Source organism: Triticum aestivum, chromosome 2B (assembly GCF_018294505.1).
Source record: "Triticum aestivum cultivar Chinese Spring chromosome 2B, IWGSC CS RefSeq v2.1, whole genome shotgun sequence".
NCBI classification, from domain to species: domain Eukaryota; kingdom Viridiplantae; phylum Streptophyta; class Magnoliopsida; order Poales; family Poaceae; genus Triticum; species Triticum aestivum.
This window is the reverse complement of record NC_057798.1, coordinates 451,767,615-451,788,457: the sequence shown is the minus strand read 5'-3', so window position 1 is coordinate 451,788,457 and position 20,843 is coordinate 451,767,615. Positions and strand designations below refer to the sequence as shown.

At 45.6% G+C, this 20,843-nt stretch overlaps 1 protein-coding gene and 2 long non-coding RNA genes across 3 annotated transcripts; 2 read left to right on the top strand and 1 right to left on the bottom strand.

Annotated features, from left to right (window-relative positions):
* Nucleotides 1-4,740: 4,740 nt before the first annotated feature.
* LOC123045397 (uncharacterized) lies at nt 4,741-12,698 on the top strand. Its single transcript, XR_006421383.1, has 5 exons — nt 4,741-5,151; nt 5,231-5,284; nt 5,368-5,439; nt 11,597-11,614; nt 12,367-12,698. It is a non-coding gene; the product is annotated as an uncharacterized lncRNA (long non-coding RNA).
* On the bottom strand, nt 5,593-7,568 carry LOC123045398 (uncharacterized). The gene is made up of 2 exons (XR_006421384.1): nt 6,414-7,568; nt 5,593-5,858 (listed from the first exon to the last, which is right to left on the bottom strand). It is a non-coding gene; the product is annotated as an uncharacterized lncRNA (long non-coding RNA).
* A 5,536-nt stretch (nt 12,699-18,234) lies between the features above and the next one.
* LOC123041369 (purple acid phosphatase 22-like) lies at nt 18,235-20,369 on the top strand. Its single transcript, XM_044463992.1, has 5 exons — nt 18,235-18,507; nt 18,583-18,874; nt 18,954-19,534; nt 19,617-19,705; nt 19,801-20,369. Exons 1-5 carry the CDS (start codon nt 18,361-18,363, stop codon nt 20,024-20,026), a joined length of 1,335 nt encoding a protein of 444 aa, XP_044319927.1. The 5' UTR covers nt 18,235-18,360; the 3' UTR covers nt 20,027-20,369.
* The last annotated feature ends 474 nt before the right edge of the window (nt 20,370-20,843 follow it).

Sequence of the window (20,843 nt, the reverse complement as noted above, 5' to 3'; positions counted from 1 at the left end):
AATACCCCCATGTATAATATATAATCAATTCAATTCATTCAAATAGTAAAAGTAACCCATATGTAAACCCAAGGACGATCAACTTCGATAAGAGCGAAGTGATGGTTCTTGGCTAACCTCCGGTGGAAGCTCGGGCTATTGCTGACCGACTTAACTGTCGGCTGGGTTCTTTCCCCACGACTTACCTGGGGATCCCCATTAGTGATTCGCGCCTCAACGTGGCGGACCTTCGCCCCATGGTGACCCGTATGCAACATCGCGTCGAGCCTTGGAAAGAGCGCTAGCTATCGAAGGTTGCGCGTGTGATCCTCATCAACTCCTCACTCGCCAGCCTTCTTTGGTTCCTCATGAGCTTCTATAGCCTTGATGAAACGCTGCACAAGGAAATCGCCAAGTACCAATCCAGATTCTACTGGGCTGGCGAGGATGACAAACAGAAGTACCATATGATCAATTGGCCGGACATATGTAAACCCAAGGACAGGGGGGTCTAGGGATTTTATCCTCCCGGCGCATGAACATCGCCCTCCTGACCCGTTGGCTATGGCGTATTGCTAATGGCGACGGAGGCATTTGGCTCACCATCATCCGGAACAAGTACCTCCGTGGACAGCCTCTGGCTTTCTGTCAGCGATCGGGCGGCTCCCAGTTCTGGCAGGCCGTCATCCAGCTGCTCCCTGTGCTTCGCATTGACACTTCCATCTCGGTTGGTACTGGGTCCGCGACCCTGTTCTGGTTTGATCGGTGGATTGGCGACACCCCTCTGGCCGCCCGCTTTCCCGAGCTATTTGCCATTGCTGTTGACCCTCGGGTCTCAGTTGAGATGGCCCTTATTGACTTAGGGCGCCTCGCGTTTCGCCACCCCTTTGGCCCGCCCGAAGTGGCCGCCTGGGATGCCCTCCTCGAGGACATCGCCCTTCTCCCGATGAGCGTCAATGACACCCCGAACGCCATCTCTTGGCGTCTAGAATCTTCCGGTCGCTTCTCAACTAAATCCCTGTACGCGGCCATCACGCCCTCGCCCGCCCCCGAGCCTTTCAGTTTGATCTGGGACATCCGCCTGCCACTGAAAATTAGGATCTTCCTTTGGCAATGGATGCGTGGTCGTCTCCCCTACGGAGTTGAGGTCCTCAAGCGTAACGGACCCGGAGATGGGCTTTGCCCCCTGTGCGGCACGGTGGAGGATGCTAATCACATCTTCTTCACGTGCTCCACGGCCCAGTTTCTATGGTCCAGTTTCCGCGAGACGGTTGGCGGACAGTGGTGCAATTCCAACTTCCCTGGCCTTCTCGCGGAGATCCATGCCTCCCCCCTCGCTACCGGCATATCCATTGGCCCTGCATTGGGGTCCTTGCCTGGACGCTGTGGACTGTCTGCAATAAGCTTGTCATCCAAAAGGTCCCTCTCAGACGTGCTACTGACGACATTTTTAAAATGTGTGGGTACTTGCAGCTTTGGCGGCCGCTTAGCCGCCCTCAGGATCGGGACGTCATCAACACCCTCCTCGCCGACCTTCGATTGCTCGCCTTCCGCCTGGCGCCTCCGCTTCCTCCGCCACCCCCGGAGCCCGACTAGATGCCGTCGTTTATTTCTGTTCTAGGGCTTGTTGAGCTGTGCCCTCAGCATTAACCCTTTTGGATCCTGTGTGTTTGAGACCTTTGTGTGTGTGTGTTTGAACCTCTGTGGATTGTTGGCTTGGGCATTTGCTTTATAATATAAAGCGGGGCGAAAGCCTTTTTCGGTAAAGTAACCCATCAATTTTGTTGTGAGGAGTAACAATCATCAAGTATTAATTCCATCAAGATAAGTAATCGAGTAGGACAAATTATCAAAACAATCACGTATTACCGGTCAACTAAAAAGTACAAATTACGATGAAAGGAATCAGATTTATGGCAATTTATACGTTGGTGCTTGCTGCCGGAGGCGGGGAATACATACAGAGGTGGTGGCCAGTGGTGAGGGAGAAGATGATGGGGGCCTTTTGGTTTTGGGCTGTATGAAGAATTATGAGTGACAAGCGTGGACCTTCTTTTCCATCTTCCCTCCAATCCAAGGCAGGATCCGATTCCTTAGATTGAAACTTCTATATTAATAAAATTTAGTTTTTTAATTCACATTTTTATATGTTTTGGTTTACTACTAAAAAAGTGACTTGGCATGAAAAAATTGCCGAGTTATCTTGCATGTGCTAATGTTTAACTTTTTATTGCCTAGTCAATGTTTGTGTGTTGGGTTTTCTCTGTTTAGGTGATGATTATTTCTGTAATCGCATGACTACTTAATTTGTATTAGGGACTTAAAATGGAATTCATTTTTAATTAATTCCATCAAATCACAAATATTATAAAAGTTTCACTATTTTACGCTTGTTTTGCATAGTACGGGAGAGTGCAAGTTTTGTGTTATTTATGTGCAATTATCAATATATTCTAACTGCCACATATTAGAAAAGAGTTTGAAAATAAGTATTTATAACTTGCTCACGTTAGGCATAGTAGTATAATATAAATATTCTTTTTAAATTTCCTGTCATTCTTTTTAGGATTAAACCCCTCCCATAAGTAATTTTTCCTTAGATTAAATATGTTCTTTGTTCTTGTTCATGATCTAAATTGTTATAAAACAAAGTACAATTTCGTTTTAAAGTTTTTTTGGTCATTTTTATTCTTTCTTCATTTTATTTCTTCTTTTAGGGTAATACCAATGTTCTTAATTCATTCTTCCTTAGAATAAATTTTGTTTCATTTTCACTTTTGTTTCTGTTTCAGAGAACACCACTTTCACGATTCTATCCTCCTTAGATTGAAATTCTATTTAAAAATATATTTAACCTTTTTTGTTAATATATTTTATGTCTTTATTTATTGGTGAAAAGTGTCTGACACGAAAAAATATTTATAATATTCTCTGTGCTAATGTCTCCCCTTGTCTTTGTTTTGTTGCTTAGTAAATTATTTGATAAATGGATTTCTTTGTATAAGCGGTGACTGTTTGGTTGAGTAATCACGTGACTGCTTAATTTCGGTTAGAGAGTTAAAATGGAATTCATTTTTGATTAATTCAATTAAACCATAATCATTGTTTGCACTATTTTACACTTATGTTGCACAACATGGAAGAGCACAAATTTTGCATAATTTATGTGCAATTTATTTTAGCACATCGCTTGTGCTAATGTGTTCTTCTGTGTTTTATTCATGAACTAAATTTGTACTAAAAGCTAAATGCTATTTCTTTTCGAATTTGTGTGTGTCCATTTTTATTCTTCCTTCATTTTATTTATTCTTTTAGGTAATACCAATGGCCTTAATTCTTTATTCCTTAGAATAAATTTTGTTTTCTTTCCATTCTCATTTTTATTTTAGGTAACACCACCTAGCTTGACTTTGATAATTCTTTCTCCCTTAGAAAGAAATGTGTTCCTATTTAATTTAATTTTTCTTTGAGGTACGATATGGACATGTCTGCTTCTGATATGACCAGAGATATTACATGCGTACATATATTTCAGGCATTTTTGTAATTATAGAATATATATTTTTATTGTCGAGAATAAAAGACTACTATTTTTATGTTTGTGCGAAACTAAAGAAGGTGGAGATTTGCACATGGCACAAGTCAATATGTGTAATTACCTGCTACTCCCTCCGTTCCTAAATATTTGTCTTTTTAGAGATTTCAATAAGTGATTACATACAAAGCAAAATGAGTGAATCTATACTCTAAAATATGTCTACATATATCCATATGGTGTAGTCCATTTGAAATGTCTAAAAAGTCAAATATTTAAAAACGGAAGGAGTATTTGTGAACCCTCTGTTCCATAACATAAGATCGTTCTGCAAGCTTCAACCGGATGGGTATTTTCTAATCAAGTCACAATCACGAATTCAAAATAAGATGAGCTTAGGATCGTACATGTCGTAGCATCAGTGTAAATGCAAAACTTGCATGCATTTACTTCTCCGGGAATGAAAAACTTTGCATGCATCCTCGTGGATGCATGGTGGGTCAATGCAGGAAAGAAACGGGCCCATCACGAGGCTTTGGATTGGCCTTGGATGTTAATCTAAGACTAGCCATAATAGTGAGTAACATACACTAGTAACATGCACATATTCTTTGACTATGTTACTATCTTTATAGTGGGTAGTAACATAAGTGTGGTAACATGCAAAGCTTTATTTATTAGGTTATAGACTCATATTGCATTGGGATATGTGATGTTACAGTAACTAGCTAAGTTACTATAACTACCTCTCTCCTGATTAACTCACTGTCACATAAGCAAATTTGCTGAGTTGAACTCGATGTTACTGCTGAAGTTACTCCCACTGTGACTAGTCTAAGGGCATATCAAAAAGTGACTGGAAGTTAAATAAAATCCAGCATATGACATATAGGCGCTCCCATAGTAGGCAACTTAGATTTAGGTAAAATCCAGAAATAAGAGAAGGATGGATGTACAAGCCTCCTCAGAGGTCAGTGACTTTCAGCCGTTGGATCGGTTTGCTTGATGCGTTTTTGGACGTCGGATCAACATCTGGATCAACCTGGGCCGTCGGAGCTCGAGCTGGCACTGCTGCAATGAATAGTAATGGCAGAAATATGTAAATACCATGCCTCCACCGGGGTATTTTGGTCATTTCACATAGAGGCCTATAAAAGCCAGCAGCTCCCGTGGCAAGCCCTAGTCGCATCCTCCCCGCACTCGCCCCCCGCCCGCGCGTCCTCACGTCCCAGCCCCCTCCCCTAACCCTAGCCCCCTCCCCCGCCGCCCACTTCCCCGGCGTCGCCGCCGTCGTCCACCACCACCCCCACCGCGCCCCCACCCTCTCCCCGTTGCTGCCGGCCCTCACCTTCTCCCAATCCCCTCACCTTCTCTCCCGTGGCCGGTGGATTCGCCCCTCGCGGGATCGATTCCTCCGAGCCGACGGGGTCTTCAGGGCCGGACGGGAGCGACACGTCCCCCATCGGCGCGTTGGTGAGTGCGGCGGCGGCCGTGACCGAGCTCGAGCCCGTAGCTCAGATCCTTCAGGGCCGGACGGGAGCGGCGCGTCCCCCATCGGTGCATTGGTGAGCGCGGCGGCGGCCGTGGCCAAGCTCGAGCCCGCAGCTCAGATCCGCAGGATCCCGTCAAGAGCCTCGGTATGCATCCTTCCTTACCTTTTCTTCTTCTTCTTCTTCCTCTGGTTTTCATCTTCCTCTGATGCGTGATTGTGTGCAGGCCCATCCCATGGAGAAGATGTTGCGGCTCTTCTAGCTCCCCTCCCCTGCGCAGGTCAGGTGTAGGTGGTAAGCCACCGCTTCCTCTCCCCTCTCCTCTGTCCTGCTCTCTCTCTAACGCTCGATTCGTCTCTGTAGGTTGTGGGTACAACCGTAACCAGCAAATCAGCCACATCTGCAGCAAATCAGCCTGAGGAGGTGGAGGAGCAGGTGTTGGTTGATCTCGGCTTTGACCGGGTAAAAAGTATCGTTAAGGGTATGGGCCACGAACCAACGTACGTGGTTGTTGACCCCAACAGAATCGCCCTGATCGGGGGCACCTCTAACCAACAGATGGTTTTGGTTCCCTATTGCGAGCACACATATAAAAGGCGGGGCATGGATACTTATGGCACCTGAGTTCACGTACATGATATCTAGCCCCTTAATTCCCTCAAACCTACCGATCTAGGGGTGTGTTATGCAATGGGAAGGCCGTTTCCATCGCCAGCCGCCGCAAGGCTGTGCCGGCGGTTTCCTGCTGCCACCGCGAAGCTCCTGGGTGAGCTGCTGCCTCTCCACGACTACATCACCTTGGCGCCACTGGTGCTGCTCATCCTCGCCACTTGAGATCATGGGCTCCGCTGTGCCTGCATCGAGCAAGCCTGTAAGATCTCACAAACCTCTTTGTTAATCATATCTTAGGTGATCTAATGCTAGGCAAATAATCCGATTGCAATAAACCTAAAGATTTTTCCTAACAATGGTATCTTGAGCCGTGTAAGCCTAGATTAGATCCCTAATGATCATCTAATTATGTTAATATCAACAATTAAGTTCAGATGATCATTGTTTAAGGTTAATGATTAAGTTTAGACTGTTGGTTTTAGCCATCTTTAGGGTTTGTGCTTTTCGGTCAAGATCTAATTCGCTAGGGGGTTTAGTCCTAATCAGAGAATAATGATGATTAACCCGTTCGGCTAGTCTAATTATTATTATTTTGCCATGCTTCCGCATAATGTTAATGTAATCATGATAACTAGCCCCTGTTAGCCATTAGAATATGATGAATTGGCGCAATTAAAGAAAGCCCCAATTCAGACGAACCCTAACTCTAGTCAATCCCCAAATTTTTGGGAACCCTACAAAGTCAATCCCATGCCTCAAATCGAAAGAAAAGAAACTAAAGAGGGGCTGGATCTTACGTTTATGAGCATGCCGGCCTTAGGGTCCGCACGGCCACGGCCACCGCCGTGCGTGTACGCCATGGCCGGAACGCCGCTGTCTCTCGTTACGGCGCGGAAAGAAGATGCAACCGCTGCTGGACTTCGTGCCTTGTTCCTCGCCGTCGCCGTCAAAGCGTGCGCCGGCAGCCGCCGGCGAAATGCCCGTAAACGCCTCGGCTACGTGGTCGCGTCTCCGGAGCTACGCTCGACGGAGGAGCGCGCCGGACCAAGTCCTTGTGCACGCTGCTCCGGCGAGCGAAGCTACCGCGTCGCCATGTCCGGCGTGCCTCGCGCCGCCGTGTCTTCTTGTGTGTGCGCACCTCACCGTCGCCGCCGCAGTTGGACCACTCCTCTAGAGAGAGCGAGAAAATCGGGATGGATGGAGAAAAATGAGGGCTAGGGTTTCGACTGGTGGCGGTTTTGTTCCACTAGAGATCGATCTGGTCCGTCCGATTCGATCGTACGGCCACGATCAAGGCGGTGGCCGCATGGGCCTTCGGGAGTCTTACAAGCCGCTTTTGCGGCTGGGCTTCGGCCGAGTTTGTCTAAGCCCGGGAGGATTTTTTCTTTCCTCTGAATCTTTTCTCCTAGGCCGAATCAATAAAAGTCTGACGTGGTTTTCATGGGCCAATTCTGATGTTCTGTGTATTTTCCCTTATTCAGTGCTATTTTGTATTATGATGATTCTCAAAATGTCTTGCACTGTTTTAAAATGAAAATAGCTAGAAAATTATGTTATTTTTACAGAATTAAAAGGAGCCAATAAGAAATATTTTTTGTTTTATTTTGACACATGAAATTTAATGTTGAGTATCATTTTAAATATCTATTGACATTGAAAATTAATGTTGTCAAATTTATATTTAATATGAGAATGATGTGGCCAATATGTATGATGAATTATTCAGGCATTTTCTTGTTTTCAGTACAGTTTATGGAGTTTGAATTTTTCAAATAATGTCTTATGTACTGTTTTAAATTGGAGAATGTCTGAAATTTAAGGGGTGAATAATGCTATGAGATTATGATGTTATTTATATGGTATTATTTTTTAGTGATAATCTCTCTTTAATAGCATTTTAATGTTGAATTATTAACGTGATGAGATGATTTTATTTGCATGATTACGTGTACCTCTCTAAAGTTTCTGGACATTTTGTTCGAAGATTTTATTTGAGCATGAAGTTTAAGTTGTGATCATCTCTCAAGTCTGGCCGAGGCCATCTTAAGGAAGTGTTAGTGGCCGCGTGGTTCGGCTTTTCCGCACCGCACTACGCAGTCTAATGATGATGAGCCATAATGTTAAACCACTATGTGAGGTGCATTTTGTGTCTTTTGGCATGCATTGACAGAAGGTGACGGAGGCTCGGCATAATGATTCACAGAAGAAGAATATTTAGAGAAATTTAATGTCATATCATGGTCATGAGCTGTCATTTATTGACTGCTAAATTTTTACCAAATGTTATTATTCGGTGAAAGCATGGTGTAATATCCAAATTTTGTTTGGAGAATGTTTATGGTGTCATTACACAAAGGGTGTCAATCTAATGTTTACTCTGATGTGATTGAAGTTTTTTAATGATAAACCTTGACATATTTTATTGATATTATTGACATTATGATGTCAAAGTTTAATGTAAGATGATCAGTGATAAATTATGAATCCATGTTTGTGATAACACATAGGATTGCACCATATAATGGTGCTTTATGTTAATGTTGGCTACTAATTTAGTAATAAGTTTGCTGATCATTATGTGATTCGAAGTTTCTAGAGCCAAAATAGGAAGTTTTTGTTAGAGATGTCATTTATGAGCATATGTTTTATGGTATATGACAATATTCTGACAAACGTTGATTATTGTCATGTCCAAATTTTGGATCAAAAGTGATCTTCTCCGTTTTCAACCCAACGGTGATACGGATTAGAACATGAGTATCTTGTTTTGATTGAGGCCATTCAAGTGTTTTGTTTGATGTTTAATAATGATGCTCATAAAATCGTGTCCTTGTTTAGCAATGGACCACAAAGTTGAGTTCATTTATTTGAACAATGGAGTTGATCTTCACAAATGGAAGGAAAGGGCTCTCTTAATGATAGAGGTTTTGGACCTTCATGAGTTTTCTATTGTGAACTCTGATGACAAGATGGAAAAGTATGACCTGAAAGCAATTGAGTGGGAGAAACCATATTTCACTCCTTATCATGAAGCATACCATCTCCTCTGAGATAAAGAATGTATTTTTTTAGTATATGTCAATAAGTACTTGGGCTCTATTAAGGAACATTTTAAAGATATTTACCCATTGAAGATCGGCTTTAAGGGGTTTTGCTACGAGGACAATAAAGAATAAAGCAATAGAAGACATTTTGTTTATTCATATGAACCTTTTGTCCTTCATAATCAACCCTTTTATGATCGTCTTACCATGTGGTGAGAATATTTATGAATGAATTATTTTCAATAATGATATGTGCCATGGCACTCTTAAGGTGTATGTGAATAATGAGACCTCGTTGAAATTGTGGTCATGTTTACCACATTTCGAGGGGAAGAATGGAATGTCTCATTGAATATTGGAAATGATGAACGCATCAATTAATTCTCCGAGTAGGATGGAACCAACGAGAAGTCTTATTTTGGAGAATGAATGATTATAGTGAGTGAAAGATCACATGAAGAGAATGAATGATTATAGTGAGTGAAAGATCACATGAATGTCTTGACTTTTTTTTAATGAGAAACTACATGTACTTGCTCCCTTATGAGAATTATGAAGCACACATGAATGTTGAAGTGGCAAGCTTGCTAATCTAATGTTGATTATGATGTTACTGCGGTTATACTTCTGACCAACGTCATTTATAATCATGTGTCACACTTTATTGAAGTGGCAAGTTTGTCAGTATCATGTGGCTCATGTTTATATTTCTAACCAACGTTGTTTTATAATCATGTGTCGCAACTCATGAAGTTCTTTGCCATCTTCTACCCAACGGTGTTGTGGTTTAGAGCTAAGATGATTGTCATCAAGTTTTTGGATTTATGTTCTCCATTTTTAAAGTGATTATCAAGGAACCTGGAGCATGTGAATATGAATCTTAAGGATAACTCCATTAGATCTTTGTTCATATGCATTAGGTAATTTGAGAAGAAATTCCTAATGCAACACTTAGTGTTGAGCCTTAACAATTTCCCTGCGTTTAATAATGTGTGTGAATGATCATCTTAGCGCGTTCTTGCCATATAGGATGGAAGTTATGAGCTATAATGATGTAACTCAATAGAGTTTTCTTGGTGAGTTGTTGTGACGCTTGTGTTATTATTATAACATGCTCTTGTGTTGGCTGAGTGAAAAATGTACGTATGACTCAACCGTAAGGTTCCGTCATGAAGATAAAGTTGACATGAGGCATATTATTCAAAGAAATACAATTATGAAACAAGACAAGCGCTGGGACACTCATACCATAAGTCGAGGGGGAGTAAGCTCACTACCTTGTGAAGATGAAATATTTTTGTCGAGCCAAGAAATTTCTATCTTCTATTTATGAGTATGAGTCTTGGTGATGCCTCATATTACTTTGCTTGTATTGAGTTTTGCCAAGATATTGGTCCAAAAGGAGTATAAGTTTTATTATGATGGCATACGTCAATAGAGTACGAAAAAATGGTTATGTACTAGTACTCTGTCTCACCTGCTATTAAAGTTAAGGGCAATAAAAGTGGACATCTTAGTGTTCAAGGAACCATTATGAACTGATCAGATAATGTTAGTTCCTTATGCTTTAGCTGTCAGAAGCAATATAAGTATTCAAGTATAAATGTGCCCTATTTATGATCGGGATAATTGGCAAATGTACAAGTTCAGAAATGGACAACTCGAAAGGCCGTTGAAAAGTTTCGCAGTAAATCAAGGCAATAAAGTTTACATGCTCAATAATAAGAGGTCTTAGTAACCTCAATATCGTAGGCTATTCAGACATTGTTTTCTGCGAGGTGTGCGGATATTGAGTTTCCACGTTATGTTACATCCCCACCCTCGCATATGGAGCTATATCGTGGAAAATCTCCATAATGACAATGATGGCATCAGTAATGATGCAGTTTATTATGTGGCATGTTAAGAGGCTACTGAGCAGGTTGTATGTCAAATAAGTTTTATTCTCGAAATTATGGTGGTAGACAACATTTCTAAACCACCTACTGCAATATGAATGTGCAATTTTCTTTGTGAGTAACAACAAGTCAAATGGCGTTGCCAAAACCATTGACAATATGTTTTTTGTTGTGAAAGATAGAATCCAGGATCAAGCTATTGAAGTTGAGTGTATGAGTATGTCTGAATGTTTTACGGATCCGTTTATCGAAGGCTTACCACCCAATTGTAAGATTATGTTGCTAGCATGGGTTGTTGGAAAGCCTTTTTGATCCTGGAAGTAAGGACCTTCGAAACAAACCACCCCCATTAAGTAATATGTTTTCCATTTTGAAGTAGGCTGATGTATTATAAGTATTGAGGTTTAATGGCATTACATTCGCTGTTGTAACACCTTACTTCTATATATTATTCCTATGGAAAATGGGCGAATGAAGTTGAGCCTAACGATCAAGGGGGAGAATGTTGGTTGATCTCGGCTTTGACCGGGTAAAAAGTATCGTTAAGGGTATGGGCCACGAACCAACGTACGTGGCTGTTGACCCCAACAGAATCGCCCTGATCGGGGGCACCTCTAACCAACAGATGGTTTTGGTCCCCTATTGCGAGCACACATATAAAGGGTGGGGCCTGGATACTTATGGCACCTGAGTTCACGTACATGATATCTAGCCCCTTAATTCCCTCAAACCTACCGATCTAGGGGTGTGTTACGCAATGGGAAGGCCGTTTCCATCGCTAGCCGCCGCAAGGCTGTGCCGGCGGTTTCCTGCTGCCACCGCGAAGCTCCTGGGTGAGCTGCTGCCTCTCCACGACTACATCACCTTGGCGCCACTGGTGCTGCTCATCCTCGCCACTTGAGATCATGGGCTCCGCTGTGCCTGCATCGAGCAAGCCTGTAAGATCTCACAAACCTCTTTGTTAATCATATCTTAGGTGATCTAATGCTAGGCAAATAATCCGATTGCAATAAACCTAAAGATTTTTCCTAACAGCAGGCACCCAGAACCAACATGGTGAATTTCCTCTCCCCCAATCTACCCCCACATCTGAACATCATCTACACTTTGTACCTTGTGTTGGTTTAGTTTGCACCTTCCTTTTGGATGGCATGACGTTTGGGTTCATCATCCGTGAAGAAAACCATAGCAAACTCTGTGTGCGCGCATCATGTTATGGTTTAGTTTTGGATGACTCAAACTGGAGCAAATTGTGTGTGTATGTATCCATTGTATGCACACATCATTTTTTTTCACTGGACAAGAGGGCTGCCTCTGCACTGCACTCTTGCACTCAGATAGATTGATCTAAAAAAGTTTTTTTTGCTTCTAAATTGATCGTTTTAATTTGTTTGCTGCTCAAGTGTAACAACTGAGACATTATCCTTCAGTCTGTTCCTCATGAGTTATGATTCATTTGATGGTGGCTGCTCTATAATATTAGGGTACGTAGTATACAATCATTAATTTAAATCAATTGATCTTTCTGTAAGGCTTTCATACAGTTGACTGAGATGCATGCTCTAGAATATTTCCACACTCATGCCTTGTCACCAGTCAGTAGAATAAGAGGGCAAGTGGATTAGCTAGAGAATAATTGTGCCAAAATATGCATCTTTATTATTATAACTTTGACTGGAAAACTATAGGGAAGGCCTCCCTAGCAATACAATTTATCAAGGAAAAGATAACTACAACAGCGATAAGGGGATTTGTACTAGATAGATAATTTGTGTGCTTATCCCATTAACTTGAGTGTGTTATTACAGGTTGCAGGAATAGCTTTATATTAGGAGCAGCTTCTCCACCACCACTCGGCGGTAGAGGGGGTGTGCTTCTTCCCCAACACAACATAGCGGCAGCCACGGTATCCTCGGCCCTCTCCCTCTATCTACCCTCTTCTGTTCCTTACCGAAAAATCATTTTTTTACCTTGTATAATACTTGTGATTTGGACCGATTTGTGTTTTGGGGGGCATCAATTTGGTGCTTCCCCCGTCCATGTGCTGCAGAGAAAAGGAGAAGAAGGGGATGGATGAGCAAGGAGCAGAAGGACCTGAAGAAGAAGGGCAAGGGAGGTGGGGCGATATGCATGTCCAGGGAGGTCTGTCCCCCTCTCCTCCTCTTACTTTCCTTGTACTGCATCAGCCCTTAATCATCTTTGATTTGTTTTATTCAGTTGTGTTACTTGTTCTCTCCTAAGAAAAACTAGAAACCAGAAGAAAATTGTATTGAAAGTAGTTGAACTTCCAGATTGTACATGTTTTTATTTCTCTTCTCACTGTAAATTAGCGAAACAAAAACTGAGATTTTTTATTAGGAGTCCTCATTATGTGTCTCTGTTTATATTATATATGTAAAGGCAAGAATCAAACAATTTTATTTATGTGCCTATGTTTGTAGATTGGTAAATCATACTTCAATTGTTTTGACCTGCAACAATAGTTCTATGATTTGAGCTTATAGTTTATTGTCAACTACTTTACTGATGACACTTTTTATTTATATTGTGAGCTGCTGGTGTTGCTTCCCGTTGGACATAGCTCGTTGTCCAGTCCCCACCTTCGATTTGTGACACGGATTGGTTTATTGTGATGTTGCTTTGAACAAGGAATGGGTGATGCTATCCCACTAGGATTGTGTCATCACCACATACATAATTAGTCCCAGGAAAAATATAAAGCATACCAAGGTATTATTAAGATCGATTGAAATGATTTCCTCCGTCCTGGGGTCTAGATAAGTTAATTATCTTCATATGTAAAGTTTGCACCATCAGAGAATGTACTAAGATAGAGTCTAGATGCTAGAGATTTTGCATACGTGTGTACTATACCCTATGTCAAAGTGTGACATCACGCTGGAGCATCCAGTAGGGGGTTGTCGTCGTCGTCGTCGCCATTTCGACCTGACCCGTTGCCTCCGGCGTGGCCGATCTGTTGTTCCTAGGGTATGGTGGACGACCAGTTCCGGCAGCTGCAGTCGCTGCAGGAGGATGGCGGCAGCGCGTCGGGCTTCGTCGCCGGGGTTGCCACCCTCTTCATCGACGACGCCGACCGGATCATCAACGACATCGGCAGCCTGCTGGACGTCGGCGGAACCTAGCCACCACTCCCCGTCTCGCCCCTCGTTGGTAAGATTCGCCCCTCTCTCTCTCTCTCTCTCTCCTTTGCTAATTATATACTTAGTAAATATACGTAACATACGCATGGGCATCAGTAATAAATTGCAGAGGGCTGCTCATGTTATTCTAGATGTATGGTACATGCTGAAAAATCTTCAGTGCTCATTGTGCCCTTGTATTGAGATTCATATTAGTGTCTTGGCCTGGTCTGGCTCTACTTTTTTGGATTGAGACTCATATTGGTGTGTGGCGGAAGCTTTATATTTGACGCGTGGTTTGCACTGCAGATTACTTGCCGTGCTCGATTTTTCCTTCCACGGACGATTCTGTCATTCGCCTCTACTGTCGGTGGTCGTGCCAGTCATGCTCCTACTGGGTAAGCTCGTTTCCTTCTTTAATTCATGTACTATTTGGCAGGACTGGCTATGTTGCTGTAAAAATGTCTTTGGTTTCTTCTTGTGTGGAGCAGATTCTTTTTAGAGGCCTTGCCTTGGACTTTCTGGATCCTGATTGTTGTTTCGCGTATCTGCTTTGGGCCATTGCTATTCTTCTACCACTCATACATATATTATTTGACCATTTGCTTTGCTAAGATTCAAGTATGATGTAATTTAGATTTGTTCTCTTCAAACTTGCACCAATCAATATTTTTAGCTCTTAGCATTGTCTAATATACATTGTATGCAGGACATGCATCCTTTAGCTAGATTCATCTTTGTTTGATGTAGTTCTTTGTGATCTGAAAGCAACTGACTACTCAATACCAATCAGTGCATGGAGGGAACTCATGTCCACCACGCCGGCGACAGGAACATGGAAAACGCAGTCCACGGTGCCACCAATGAACAAGGTAAACACGAGCTGTCGGTCGCTTATAAATTCTGTACTTCAGTAGTATCGATCTAGGGTTCACGTGAGTGATCTTACTGTTATTCGGGCTGTGTATAAAAATGCTGCCCTTTTCAGAGAGAATACTCCAAATCTATTGATTATAATTTAGTTGTGGTATTGAGTTTTACTTAGTATGAATACTCACATAATGAATCTATTAAACGATCTAAAGGCCACCTATTCACATATTAACTTGTGCCACCGTTGTTTTCTTACTTATCGTGTCATTCTTGTTTTTGAGCCTGGCCTGACACATTCTGTTTCCAAATATATTATACCTATCGAATCGTTTGGTGTCTCATTAACTGAAGAGCTGATCAGCCCAAAGTCTATGGTTAATGCCATTCTTGGTAACATTGGTCTGCCTGTTGCAAAACAAACAAGGACTACAAGAACTACAATGGATGTGTGAGTGCAATCATCTTTTTCTGGCCGTTCCTGGCGCATTGTTGAATTAGTCACCTTGCCTCTCTTGCACTTAACATTGTCTAATTAGACTTTTCAAAATGATTATCCAGGACTGCTTGGCCTCTCGTTTCGATTAGCCTATCATTAAAGTTGGAAACACCAGAATTGACGCTTGCGTATGAGTGTGTACAGGTTGTCCTTAGGATTTTCTTTGTAGCAAACTCGCTGCATTGTGGATTGGTTTCCTAGGCCATTGTTCTTTGTACAATACTTGAAGCGATCTGCTCATGTGTGTGACTTTGTCCGATGATTAGGCTTTAGATTTTCTGCTGGTTTATCTTATGATTCATGGTAGCATTTGATTTTTTTTCAATTACTGTCTCAATTGTCGAATAGGACAGTAAGAATCTAATAAAACTCTTGCACAACAAAGATTATTGTCCTTTAGTTACCCAGACCTTTGTTTTCATGGTATAAAACCAACTGTTGTCAACTTTAGTACTCTGGAAAATTATATAACCATTCTAAAATTTCCTATGACACAGGCCGAGACAAGCATTGTAAGGATCCCAGTTAGAATGATGCTTGATCTCCTGCTAGAGCATCTTGGGCTTCACAAGGCCATCTGAGACTCAGGCTCAATGAGAACACAATGAGAGTCATTCTCTCTGACACTGCTGTTCAAGACGACTGGACCTGTCCACCGCGCATGCCCATTACCGGTGTATGAACATTGCATCCTTTAATTTACCCTGTATATGAACATTCCATTCTTCAAATGTGTTGTACTATCATTCTGGTGGCTATGGAGATGTGTTGTACTGTAGTTTTGGTATCCATTGATGATGTCTTGCTCCGATTACACTTGAATCTGTAGTTTTGGTATATATTGATGATGTCTTGCTCCGATTACACTTGAATATTTTTTTATTATTTTATCCTGATTGAATACATATGATAAGCCTGCCTTTCTACTAACTTCACCATTACATGCATGGGCACATTGTTGAAACCGACACCCTCGCGACAAGGCGCGCTGCTGATGTAGTGTAAAAGAAAACACAATAGCTACAAGTAAGAGCACCTACACCCAGGCGCCCCAAACATGCTTCAAACGTCCGGGCCATCCGCCTGGTCACCGATCGGTCCTGATTTTTTGACCCAGACGGACGCCTCAAACGTCCGGGCTGATCGACACCCCTCATATTCAGCCCAAATATGGTGTGGATATGGGGTGGCCCGGGCACGCTCGGGCGCATCCGCCTGATAAGGCCGGGCCCACCATTGACCCAACGGATGTCCCACAAAAAACCCCATCCGGCTCATCGCTCTGAAACCCTAACTCACTCACTCTGCTCTCTCGCTCCGTCCTCTCCTCTCCCCACACCGATTCTGATTGAATCCGACCCAATGTCGAGCTCCGGCGGCCGCTCCGACTCCGAGCTGGATCCGGACTATGAGCTTGCCCTCCGCATCGCCTTGGAGCGGTCCAAGATGGAGACCGGGGGCAGCTCCGGATCTGCAGCCTCACCGCAGCCGCAACTTCCCTGTCGGTACAGCTCAGATGCCGGCGCTGGCCCCACCCGGCCTGGACGCAGCTCCGACAGTCGGCATGCGCAATCCGCGCCTCCCCTACACCGTCCCCTGCCCCCGCCGGTTGTTGCTCCCCCACGTGGGCAACGGTGGGTGCTTGTGCCCGCCCTGCTGGCCCGGACACGCAGCCAGAATCAAAGGTGCGCGCCGCTCGCCGCGAGCGGCAGTGGGAAAGGGAGAGGAGGGAGGCGGAGCAGTACGTGCGCTGCCGTCGCGGAATGTAGGCGGAGCCCGACGAGGACGTGTGGCTCCTCGAATGGGTCTACCGCCGGTCGCTTACGACCGCGAGATGGACGCGCGGCGGCTCCGCCGGAAGAATGCCAAGGCGCTCCGGATTGCCATTGAACAGTCCGAGCGCAAGGCAGCGGAGGCAGCGGCAGAGGCAGCTCAGCTCGCGAAGCTCAAGCGGCAGCAGGACAGGGTGGTCCAGTGGCTAAAAGGGCTCGTCATCCTCTCCTACTCCGACGACGACGGCGGCGGCTCCTCCTCCGATGACTCGGACGATCCGCCACCAGCCGCCAACACCTACAGCTGCGCCGGCGACCGGAAGGGCAAAGGCCCGCGAGGAAGTGGTGAATCTCCGCCGTCTCTGTCTTCAGTTTCTAGTTCTTAGTATTGTAGTTCAAATTTGTCCGTCGTTTATGTGAATTATGTGAATTTTGCCAATCTTTTGGACATCCATCGGTGATCTTCTGGTGATCGGAATGTGCATTTCCTGTCTGATTCTATGTTTGTGTGACGATCTATGTTCTTTTTATCTACGGTGCATTGCTAGTATGGATATGAGAAACCGGATATGAGATATACGGTTGTGGACGACAGGATTTAAGGGTTGCCTAGTCAGTGCCCACGGACGCGTCCGGCCGCGTCTGCGAGCGTTTGAGTGGCCGGATTTGTAAAGTCCGGTTGCAGATGCTCTAAGTAACCTGAATGTAGAATTTGGGCCGATTTTGGTGTGAAGGAAGGAACAACCGGAGGAAAGGAAAGAGCTCAACGTTGGGAAGGAAGGAGCTCGTCGGAGAAGCCCGCTGGGTTTATCTTAGGGTGGCAGGCTATCCCGATATCTATCTTAGGGCGGAAGACAACCCCATTATCTATCTTAGAGATGTGTGGGTGGGTGCGGTTGGGGGGTGCAAGTTCGCTAGAAAAAGCTGGTCATGTCTAGGGTTAGAGGGAAGCCAAGGGTGGCGGCACCACGGTGGCGATGGTTGATGGGAGGGCGGGGCGGTGAGGCGGTCACAGGAGCGCCGCGGGCCGGCTGCGGTGGTAAGCTGTTAGGCCTGGGCTGGAGCGGCAGTGCGAGAGGAAGAAAAGAAACAATAATGGTTGAAGGTAAAAGAAGATGTCTAATTGGGTCTGCAACGGATGGCTGAAAACGATCGACTGTCCCAAAAGAAAACGAAAAACCGTCTCTACTTGCCTGCTGTGCATGGCTGCTCTGCTCCTCGCTACGCAAGCGCTTAAAGCAAGCGAGAGGTGGGTGAGTCGCACGGAGAAGTCACCGCCAAGCAAAGGGTGCCGCGGGTGTGGTTCAGCACCACTCTGCGCTACGACGCTTCAAGCGAAAGGCTGCGCAAAACCGTACGTTCCCGTTCCTTGACGCCATCGACACCACCCGCCCGGCCATTGCCATCGTCGCTGGCCGCCGTTGATAATGCCAGAGTACCCCCACACTATATGGTCCATGCACGACGATGTCGAGCTGATCCTCCCAGGTGACTTGTATACCCCTCGTGCACGTCGAGGCCATGGAGCCAAACAGGATAACGACGCATTTCGTAGTACTCCTGGTCGTCGGCACGCTGATCGTCTCGGCCGCCGCCGAGTATGTCCGGCCTCCACCGGGCCGTGTCATCCTCACGGAGCACGACAAACCCGCCTCCCACCCTCAACAGGTATGCACGTCGATCAAAGTGCACTTATCGACGCCGGCCGGCCGGCGGAGAACTTGATTGACATCTGCGTGTCAGGTCCATTTATCGGTTGTCGGGGCGAACCATATGAGAGTTTCATGGGTCACGGACGCCAAGCACGGGCACTCGGTGGTGGAGTACGGCAGGGCCTCCGGGAGCTACACCACGTCGGCCACCGGCGAGCACACCTCGTACCGCTACTACCTCTACTCCTCCGGCAAGATCCACCACGTCACAATCGGACCTCTGGATCCTGACACCGTGTACTACTACCGGTGCGGCGTGGTCGGCGACGAGTTCGCCCTCAAGACGCCGCCCGCCGCTCTCCCCATCGAGCTCGCGCTCGCAGGTACGCACGAAATCTATCGCCTCTGGTTGCGCAACTTGCACGCTGCCCTGGCCGTGCGATCTCACGGTTTGGATCTCAGGGGACCTTGGGCAGACCGAATGGACGGCGTCGACGCTGGCCCACGTCAGCAAGACGGACTACGACATGCTGCTGGTGCCAGGCGACCTCGCCTACGCCGACACCCAGCAGCCGCTGTGGGACACGTTCGGGCGGTTCGTGCAGGAGCACGCGAGCCGGCGGCCGTGGATGGTCACCGAGGGGAACCACGAGGTGGAGGCCGGGATGGCGCTCCCGGGCTCGCCCGGCCCGTTCGTCGCCTACACCACGCGGTGGCGCATGCCGCACGAGGAGAGCGGGTCGACGTCCGCGCTCTACTACTCCTTCGACGCGGCCGGGGGCGCCGTCCACGTCGTCATGCTCGGCTCGTACGCCGCCTTCAACTCGACCTCGGAGCAGTACGGGTGGCTGGCGCGCGACCTCGCCCGGGTCGACCGGCGCGCCACCCCGTGGCTCGTCGTGCTGCTGCACGCCCCGTGGTACAACACCAACGCGGCGCACGCCGGCGAGGGGGAGGCCATGAGGAAGGCCATGGAGCGCCTGCTCTACCAGGCCCGCGTCGACGTCGTCTTCTCCGGCCACGTCCACGCCTACGAACGCTTCGTGAGTTGTTGTTGCCTCTCCGACTTGATCTGCGTGCGCGTGAGAGTGTGAGAGCCTGAAGGACACATGTTAACTGTTGCAGACAAGGGTCTATGACAACGAGGCGAACCCGTGTGGGCCGCTGCACATCACAATCGGCGACGGCGGGAACAGAGAAGGGCTTGCATTCGAGTAAGTTGCAAACGACGCGTAGGCTTTAATCAACTAAATTGATTCGTTCCATAGCTAAATCCTTTCTGTCCTGTTTGTGTGGTCGCCGCACGCAGTTTTCAGAAGAATCATAAGCTGGCTCGGCTCTCGTTGATGAGGGAGGCGAGCTTTGGGCATGGCCGGTTGAGCGTGGTGAACGCGACGGCGGCGCGCTGGGCATGGCACCGCAACGACGACGCCGACTCCACCTTCCGCGACGAGCTCCGGCTGGAGAGCCTGGCCGCCACAGCCGCGTGCCGACGGACCCAACCCTTCGCTGATTATTGGAGCGATGAGTTGTAGGCTTGGTACAGTAACATTGTCACGTTTAGGGGTCCTAACTTCTGTGCTCAAGATCTTCCAATCCGGGATGCGTAGAAGGCGGACGCGCGGGCCGTTTTGACGTAGACCGGCGCATGGGTGGTAAAATAGACAAGCAAGCAGAAATGGTTTTCTTCCCACTTGTTTTTCTTTTAGCAAAAGAGGGCTTTTTCCTTCGATTTCACTAGCACAAATGTCCGTGCGTTGCAACGGGAGAAAAAATAGGACAACACTATAACATGACAAGCATACATCCCGATGGGCATAGACATTGGCATCTCATTCATGTTCCATAATCACATAAGCAGTGGGTTGTACATCTTTACTCCTTGACGAAATCAGACAACACGGGTGTGCTTGCACACTGCGTTGAACAATGACATGGCTCAAAAAATAGATCACCCTTATACCCTAATAAACATGGCTCAAGTACCCTCTCCACCGGTCCACGTCTTCAATTTCAAAACGGAATCCCACATTGAAACCGCTCATCCTGCATCTCACCCTTGCCAACAGACGTGTAAATAACAACTCTGTTAAAATTATTTAGAGAACTGTATTTACAACCCATCTCACATCAAAATGATACACAAGGATGTAAAGAAATATCCCTCGCAAAATATTGTTTAGATTATTACGATGTTTTGAATTATTATTATAGAGTTTAAGCAATTTTGAATTAGCAAGTTGGAAGCAAACTGTACACTGTATTTCATGTTCAACAATCCAACTTAGACAACTCCATCAAATATATAGTGTCCAAACAAATTATACACTGTTATTTCAAGTATAGTTTAAT

Bases quoted from the DNA above. Each gene is read 5' to 3' on its own strand.
- LOC123041369 (XM_044463992.1), top strand. From the start codon at position 18,361: ATGGAGCCAAACAGGATAACGACGCATTTCGTAGTACTCCTGGTCGTC. The intron at 18,875-18,953 runs GTACGCACGAAA...TTTGGATCTCAG, and splicing joins CATCGAGCTCGCGCTCGCAG to GGGACCTTGGGCAGACCGAA. The intron at 19,706-19,800 runs GTAAGTTGCAAA...CGCCGCACGCAG, and splicing joins AGAGAAGGGCTTGCATTCGA to TTTTCAGAAGAATCATAAGC.